The sequence below is a fragment of the Pristis pectinata genome, chromosome 15, assembly GCF_009764475.1.
Source record: "Pristis pectinata isolate sPriPec2 chromosome 15, sPriPec2.1.pri, whole genome shotgun sequence".
Lineage (NCBI taxonomy): Eukaryota > Metazoa > Chordata > Chondrichthyes > Rhinopristiformes > Pristidae > Pristis > Pristis pectinata.
This window is the reverse complement of record NC_067419.1, coordinates 24,317,075-24,325,722: the sequence shown is the minus strand read 5'-3', so window position 1 is coordinate 24,325,722 and position 8,648 is coordinate 24,317,075. Positions and strand designations below refer to the sequence as shown.

The 8,648-nt window shown below is 40.3% G+C and overlaps 1 protein-coding gene across 1 annotated transcript; it reads right to left on the bottom strand.

The window, feature by feature from the left end:
* Positions 1-644: 644 nt before the first annotated feature.
* Positions 645-8,012, bottom strand: klhl42 (kelch-like family, member 42). Its single transcript, XM_052030418.1, has 3 exons — positions 6,886-8,012; positions 3,484-3,677; positions 645-1,977 (listed from the first exon to the last, which is right to left on the bottom strand). The coding sequence occupies exons 1-3, from the start codon at positions 7,671-7,673 to the stop codon at positions 1,532-1,534; spliced, it is 1,428 nt and encodes a 475-aa protein (XP_051886378.1). The 5' UTR covers positions 7,674-8,012; the 3' UTR covers positions 645-1,531.
* Positions 8,013-8,648: the final 636 nt, after the last annotated feature.

The following is an 8,648-nucleotide window of genomic DNA, read 5'->3' as shown; positions in this document are numbered from 1 at the left end:
CCTGAAATAATCCATCTATCTCAACTATATTTTCTGTTAGTTATCCAATCCCCTATCCATGCTAATTTATCTCACCGAGACACAAATATATTCAACTACTCAGCTTCTCCTGCTCTCTGTGCTGGGGTACTCCAAAGGTTCATAATCCATTGAGCAAAGTTGCTCTTCATACTTGTGTTCAGCATCCATTGCCCCTGCCTCTAGATTCCTCCATGAGGGGAAATATCCTCTCAGTATACATTCTCTCAAGCCCCCTTAGTATCTTATGTATCAATGAGATCACCTTTGAGTCTTTAAGCTTGTTTAAGTATAAACTTAACCTGTCCTCATTAGACAGCACTGTAAATCAAGGAATCAACTAGTGAACCTTCTCTGAACTCCTCTTTATTACCTCCAGTCTTGCTTTGTGCAGAAGCTTTTTAATGTGGCACCTTACCAAATGCCTTTGAAAATCTAAATACTTTGCATCAACTAGTACCCCTTTATTGAGAAGAGACTGAGAAGCAAGACATTTTCTTGTGACACTGGTCTCTAACCAGGAATTTGCCAAGAGGTGGTAATCTCAGGGTGACAAGTTCCTATGGACAAATTCCACTGTATTAACAAGCATAAGAACTTATAAAAGAAGTTAACACAAGACTATGACAAATACACAATAGCAGCAATGTTTTAATGTATTAGAGATTTATAACAGTACAAATATTAAGTTATGTCTGCCAAAAATTCATTGTTAATTGAGCACCCTCATCCAATCAGATCCACTTTATGCCTGCTTGCCTATTATTGCCACGCAAATATTCAACAAAATAAATTAAAGATACTAAGACAGAAACAAATATTAAGACTTTGCAATGGATTCATTTTTAAATGTAAACTCGGAGTTTAGAAATTCAAATTTCAAAAACTCAATTAGATGTAAAACTGCAGTGATCTGCAAGTTAGAAAGCTGGTGAGATACTGGTGAACTGTCTATATAAATTATATTAGAAACTACTGCATTGTGGAGTGGCCACAAAGCATCTAAAGTGAGTTGTTATTATAATGTAGGCATACTGCATTAAAGGCACATTGTAGTTTCACTTACAGGCCTAACATCATACTTTACTGGAAGATAACTTTGCCATCAATTTCCTCTTAAAGAACAAGATTGGAGACTTCTCTCAAGTGGCTATCATTAATCACTGCATTGCATTCATGCAGTTAAGTACCTGACAGATTGTTTCTTGTTTTGCAATAAATATAATTCATTATGTATTTGTAATCCAAAGCAATTCATTACTCTTAGCCTTTTAATAATGATGCTTGACTTTGTTTCCCTAGTGCTATGTTTATGGAGGTCCTTTTGTGTAGCAGCCAACTATCACTTGTGCAACAATTTGTAATGTGCCTTTACTCACTACCTGACAGCAGCGATCAGTTCAACCCTCTTTACATGAGAGCAACTTAGCATAAAAATAAACCAAATTTTAATCATTTAGTGATCTTGCTACAGTAATATCAACCGCATTTTCACACCAAACAATACTTTTTTTTAAAGTCCATTAGGGTAATACAATGAACAGAGTAAAATGTTCTGGCCAAATGGTGGAAAACGTCGGAATGCTTCCCACATATCTGAAAAGATGTTGTATTTCAAGAATACTCGATGTTCAAGGCTGGTTGATAGTGTAATATCTCTGCTTATGATGTAGATTCCGTCATTGTGCAATGTAGAAGTTAAATTTAGTCCAGATTTTGATGTGTTTTCTTTAAGGTAGAGCCATTCCCTAGTGCTCACATTATAGGACTGTACAGTGAGCATGTCTTCAGTATGGCTTCCCTTTTTGCTTCCACCTTTCTCATGAATGCAGCCACCCACAAGATAAATAGTATCTTCCACAGAAACCATCTGTTGTTTACGAATATGAACCTCACAGGATTCTATAACAGTCCAGGCATCTGATGTAGGGCAGTATCGCAATATGTTCATGTTTCTATCTGGAATTAAAAGTGATTTTAAGTGAACCCAAGAACAAAATAATTTTAAACAAGCATTACAGTGCTGTCACACTCTCAGTGCCATCACACTCTCAGTGCAGTTTTACCTTCTAAAGGTTCTTAACCTTCTCATTTCCCATGGATTTTAAGAGATAAAGGCAATGGGGCAAAATAGGCTCCATTGACAGCTACGAGAACAGCAACTAAATAAGGTCAAGTCTTACAGAAACTCTTATACCAAAGTATCCAAGGGGCAGTTGAACAGTTTAGGTGTTACATATGTTAACCCAGGGCATGATTCTCCAAATAGACTTGGAAATCTATTTTACTCCCCCACCCCATGGAAAAATTTTCCTCACAGAAATGAAATATTACTAGTTTAGGCGTGCATGGGAATGGTACTACACTAGAGTGGATACAAATTTAAAGGTGACGTTTAATCATTAATTTCCCCACTGCCGTTTCCTCTTTCCAATTTCTAGTTTGGAAAACAAATCAAATGAATGGGACAGAGCCACGTGTCACAATCAATGTGCAGACAAAGTCAAAAAAAAGAATTAACATAATTGTGTATTTCAAAATGGTAATGAAATTATCCACTTTTAAAATTATAAACTACAAGCAGGAGCTAGGCTGTTAAATTCTGAACGATTACCAAAAACAATCTTATGGAATCAAAGAATCATTACAAGCACAGGAGGCTGCCACTCAGCTGATTATGTCCATGCTGGCTGCTTTTACAGCAATCGAGTCAGTCCTATTATACTGCCATCCCAATAGCTAATAGATGACAGAGCTTCTGTGGAGCCTTTTTTGCCTTTACTGCATCAGATAACTTTTAGGAATTGAAATTCTCAACCTTTTGTTCCCAAAACCCACTTGTAGGGGACACAAATTCCTGCTAGAAAATCAAATCTCAACAAAATGGGGAGAAAAGTTCGATCTTGGATCATTGTGGTTTGAAATCTTCTGATGGCAAATTCAGAATAGCATTGGTGATAACTGCTAAAAGGCCAACTATTTTTGATATAAATAGTAGAAGAATAGAAGCAGCTTTTTAAAAGTACGATATTTTGAGACAAAATAAAGTAACTACTGTGTCAATATTTTTTTGATTCCAAGGAATACCATGTTCTGAAAAGTTTATATCACAAACTTGGCAGTGTTGAAACTGATATTACCTTTGGTTCAATTGTGGTTAAAAACTGCATAGGGTCACCTTGATGTTACACCTTTATATGAGCATATTATTTCTTGCCAGAAAGCCCTATACCGGATGCCTCACAATCCAACTTTTCTTACAAGTCTGAATATAAATTCCAAGCTTCCATTTACAACATGGAACCAAGACCAGGACCTTGACATTGAAAGAGAAAGTCAAATCAGTGACTCTGTACTACTGTGATGCTAGTTGTAAGTGCACCAATGGCATTATTTGTTAAAATCTGATTATGTAGAAAGATCAATCTCTTCCAAAAGCCATGCTGAAAAAAAATGGTAACTCACCCCGTGTTGTATATCCACCTATTACATAGATCATCCCTTTGCATTCACAAGCTGAGAACTCCACAAGAGGATCTGGCATTGAAGCTACAAAACTCCACCAATCCATCTCAGGATTGTAGCATTCAACATTGCAAAGTGACTGTCCACCTACAGCATATAATTTCCCACATACAGCCAGAAGCTTAAAATTTGATCTGAAAGAAAAATAGGAAAAACATGAACAGAGCTTCAACAAGAATATAGAATTTGACCATTAAATATAATATGATGGCCAAAATGGGTACACAAGTGTTAGGCAAGAGAATATTTTGTTTGCCCATCGGCACTCTCAATCATTCCCAGTTCAGGCGAGGCATGGTCAAATACTGACTGAAGTTCCTCTATTCTGCTCTCAACAAGTACTACCTCAATCTCCACTCCCAATGCATAGTCTACTGGATTAATGCTATTTCCCAGCGCTCACACCAGTCAGTGTTTTTCATCTTGAGTGAGATTGATGATACAGTGCTCATTAGTGCTCAGGTTTAGACAACTTAATACTGTGGGCAAGCATCTAAAAGGCTGGGATTGATCTAGCCCATTTCAGATTCAACATTTATAGTCACTAAACAGGAGAGTTGAGCACTGTTGAGTTTGACTAAATTTAGCTCCAGATTTTGGAGTATTATAAAAATTCATTGGAAGTCAAAATGCATGGTGGAACTTGCCAGTTCCATAACGTGGCTGCAAGGGTTGGCTTGTCAGAAAATAGAAGAGCAAGAGTGAGCTAAAAGTAACAAGGCCAACATGTAAAACACAGCAGATTTCATATATTTACACGCTATTACAAAGCCAAGATATCACCAAGCCACTGGAGATACATCATTAAAAGGCAATTTAGAAAATAATTGAGGATAGCAGTACAGTTCCTTGCTTAACATCCACTGCCATGATAACTGTTCTCCCTTGGCTTGTCTGAGGTTTCTGCTATCACCCTACCTAAGTAAACTAACATCCATACTCCAAATCTTGTCAAGTCACAAATGAAATAATGAGCTGCCTTTGCTCTTATCTGGAACATTAAGTCCTTTACGTCAATGTTTTCTTCGGGTACCAGTACACGTGTGGGAAGAAAACTATAGGAATTCCTCAAGACTACTTCAGGTTCTGCATAAAACACATCCACATGGTAATAATTTGAAAAACTCAAATAGAATTGGAGAGTTGGCTGGCACATACTGGACTTGAGAAAAAAATAGCACTCATATTAGAATCTGAAGAAAAAGTGTTCATTCTTATATTGAGGTTCAGAGATTCACGTACATCTGGGGAAAGAAGAGGATGATAAAAGTATAGTCACACTGTAACAAAAATCATCCAACTGTTCTGAAGTTCTGCCAAGGGCAGAAGGGTAACACAAATAGGATAAACTAGTGGCTGTTTGAATCCTTAAGAAATTATAAGTATACAAAGTGTCCTGCAAATTAATTTGTTGTGTGCCCACTTCCTTAACCAGAGAGAAGCATACAGGCTTTTCGTGAAAAGGATCCAATGGAAGAATGCAGACACTTACTGGTTTGTCTTCCCTACTAGATGTAGAATTCTTGCTCACAGAGAGAATGTATCTACCAAGTATTCTGCAATTATAGTCTTCTATACAGATTGATAAGACACACACTGTTATGAATGTTACATAGCTACAAAATTACTAAAAATGCTTTTTGCACATTAAAAACAAAAACATCTATTCGCAACCTAACAACTATATTGAAGACACAAGAGACTGCGGATTCTGGAATCTGGAGCAAAAAGTAAGAACTGCTGGAAGAACTCAGTGGGTGAACCAGAACCCATAGAGGCAAAGGGGTGGCTGACAGTTCAGGTCAAGACTCTACAGCAGGACCAAGAGTGTAGAGGGAAGATAGCTGGTATGTAGAACTGAGAGAGAGGGTTGAGACAAAAGCTGGTAGGTGATAGGTGGAACCAGATGAATGGGGTGGTGATGGGCAGATGGAGCCAAGTGGGAGGATGGGGAGGGTAGAGAGAGAGGCTGGTTTGTGATAAGAGAGGGATGGTGGACAGATGGAGGAAGAGGATAGGAAAGGTGAACCAAGGGAGGAGAAACCTAGGTTGGTAGGTAAGTGGATGATGGGCAGATGGAACCTGGAGGGTGATGAATCTGGAAACAAGGGCCACAAGGAGGAAGGGATGGAAAAGCTGAACAATGGGACAGAGACCCTGGGTGGACTGGTGGGAATAGGAAAGGAACTGGGGGGGGGGGGGGGGGGGGGGGGGGGGGGGGGGGGGGGGGGAAGAGGGGGAGGGGGGGGGTGCGTATCCTGAAATTGGAAAATTCAATGTTTATAGAACTGGACTGTAGCCTGTCCACAGAAGATGAGATGAGGTTCTTGTTGTTGTACCTGGCTGTAGCAGTGGAGAAGGCCAAGGACATAGAGGTTGGTGTGGGAATGGGAAGGGGAGTGTAAATGACATGCAACTGGGACCTCAAGCTACACTAGAAGAATAGGTACTCGAATGAGCAGGGCATAAAGGGATATGGAATTAATGCAGGCAAGTAGGATTATTATCTATGGGCATAATGGTCGGCATAGATGCGGTGGGGTGAAGGGCCCATTTCTCTGCTGTACAACCCATGACTCTACCAGCCTCTGTATCAACTCAATTCCCCCTCTCAGCTGGCTCCATCACCCGCTTCCCCCCCCCCCCCCCAACATCTGGTTCCACCCATCATCTACCAACCTCTGTGTCATCTCTCCCTCTCACCTGTATACTGGCTGCCTTCCCTCTACTCTCAGTCCTGATGCAGGGTCTCAATCCAAAACGTCAACCATCTCTTTGCCTCCACAGAGGCTGCTTGATCTGCTGAGTTCTTCCAGCAGTTTATTTTTTGCAACAACTATACTGCATTTACACTTACCTCTTCCTGCAAAAGATTTGTGTTTTATTTTAAATATTGGCATGAAATGATCAATGTAGATAAAACAAAATCATACCCTTACTGGTACAATAGTGGAAAGGCAAACTGTCATCACAAAATAGTGTCAACCAATTTACTGGACTTCAAAAACACTCACTTCACTTAACTTTGTTGCAAGTGTTACATTTAGGAATGAACAGGTTCTAATAGTGGTAAGCATCTCAGCTGATAAACTCTGCTTGATGAATTTAACATGTTTGACCTATGACCTATAATGTGTAAAACACTGGTCAAGTCTTGTGGCAAAGTTACTTTCAGAGATTTTGTAGGATGAGAATATTGAAGTTGAGTAATGTAAACTTACTTTAAGTAAATTAATTTTGCAATGATTATGGTAACAAAAATGCTTCTTGAATGGAGGTGGAGTGGGAGAAAATATTTCAAATATTATCAAGTGGCAAGAATGTATTACATCATTCTAGTACCTTTTTTGATTCATTGGCGAAATCTGATTCCATTCGTTTTTGCAGGGATTGTAGCAATGAGCTGCCGCAATTTCCTGACTCGTCATCCTGTATCCACCCACGATAAAAAGGTAATTATTTAACACCGTCGAGCCATAACCCCTCACGTTCACCATGTCAGGAGGGAGGCTGTTAGCTAGGGGAAGCCATCTCTGGGCGACCTCATCATATCTCAGCATCGACCACGGTTCATCGGGGACCAGGTCCAAGGAGGTGCTGAAGAAATCCCCAACTGCTACCAACACAGCTGTGCCTTTAAATCGCATCTCCTTAATCTGGCGACGTAGAGTGTTCGGCAGATGCCTAAATTCTTGCCTCCTGAGCATGGGGTGGTAGTGCCACGCCATAAACCTGAGAGAAGCATTCATTAGATCACCAATTCCATAAATTTCAGAAAGTTTATATAACTCTACACAATTGTCCACCTTCAACTCCGAGAGAAGCAGCTTCAATATGGAAGTCACTTGGAGAAAAGATGCCGTTTCCACCAAATCTTCCAAGGCGTCGTTCTCAAAATGTACTTTAGAGGTGTTGATGAATTCAATGACAAGCTCCAGTCCATGAACACTCAAGCCCTGCAACTGAACCGAATCCTCTTCGGATTCCTTCATTCCAGACTCATAAAGGGCTCTGAAGTAGTCGCTTTTCTCAATTAACTTACTTTTGCTGACATTGTACGTCTTACCTTCTATGGAGATGGCAATGGTCTGGTCGGAGGACATGGTATCGGGGTGGGAATGCCCGGCCATGCAATCGTTTTCCTTAAGTGGGCAGCTGCAGCTTTTATTTACATTTACCCAGACCTGCGCGTTGGTCCTCGCCTTGCACGGAGGGCCGACCTGAGGCAGTGCACGGCTCTCAGCTGATTTATCAGCATTAGTGTGTTCAGTTGTGTTTAGCGGCAGAATGCTGCGGCACTCGCTGCGTGTCCCCACTTCTCACTTACTCTGTTTTCAAGGAATTTCAGATGAAGTTTCCGAATCCGCTCGCTCATTTGTTGAATCTGATTTCCTTCTCATTTCAGACTCGTCACTTCTCGTTCCGTTTTCACCAACCAATCACCGACCGTAAAAGGCAACAACCAGCCCGATCTGCTGGTCTCCGACCTCACCATTTAAAGGCTCTCTGACCGGTTAGGAAATGTTTTCGACGAATCACTTCTGTCGTCTGGTGCAGACTGTCTGCATAGGTCGTGACTCTGGGAGTCATGGCTATCTAATGATAAAGATCGCTTCCCAGATATTGCACATCTATTTTACACAAAATTCAATAAACTTAACGGATCAAAACAAGCATGAACACACAGTAAACAACACGAAATATATTTATTAAAGAATTAATGTTTGTCAGTACTTATTTTGAAGTAATAACATATACCCCATTAAAGCAACAGTATCCTGAGATATAACAACGAATCCAGTGAAATTGGACTGTGGCTCCCATTACAACGAACAGTACAGTGCAGGAACAGACCCTTCGGCCCACCATGTCTGTGCTTACTATGACGCCAATTTAAACTAATCCCACCTGCCTACACATAGTCTACATCCCTCCATCCTCTTTCTGTTCACGTGCCTGTCTAAATGCCTTTTAAATTTTGCTATTGCACCTGCTTCCACCATCTTCTCTGGCAGCACATTCCACGCATCTAAGGTTCCTTTAAATTTCCCCCTCTCAACTTGAATCTATACCCTCCACTGTTTGACATTTCCACCATGGGAAAA

Bases quoted from the DNA above. Each gene is read 5' to 3' on its own strand.
- klhl42 (XM_052030418.1), bottom strand. From the start codon at position 7,673: ATGGCCGGGCATTCCCACCCCGATACCATGTCCTCCGACCAGACCATT. The intron at 3,678-6,885 runs GTACTAGAATGA...TTTTTCTTTCAG, and splicing joins TCGCCAATGAATCAAAAAAG to ATCAAATTTTAAGCTTCTGG. The intron at 1,978-3,483 runs GTGAGTTACCAT...TTTTAATTCCAG, and splicing joins AGGTGGATATACAACACGGG to ATAGAAACATGAACATATTG.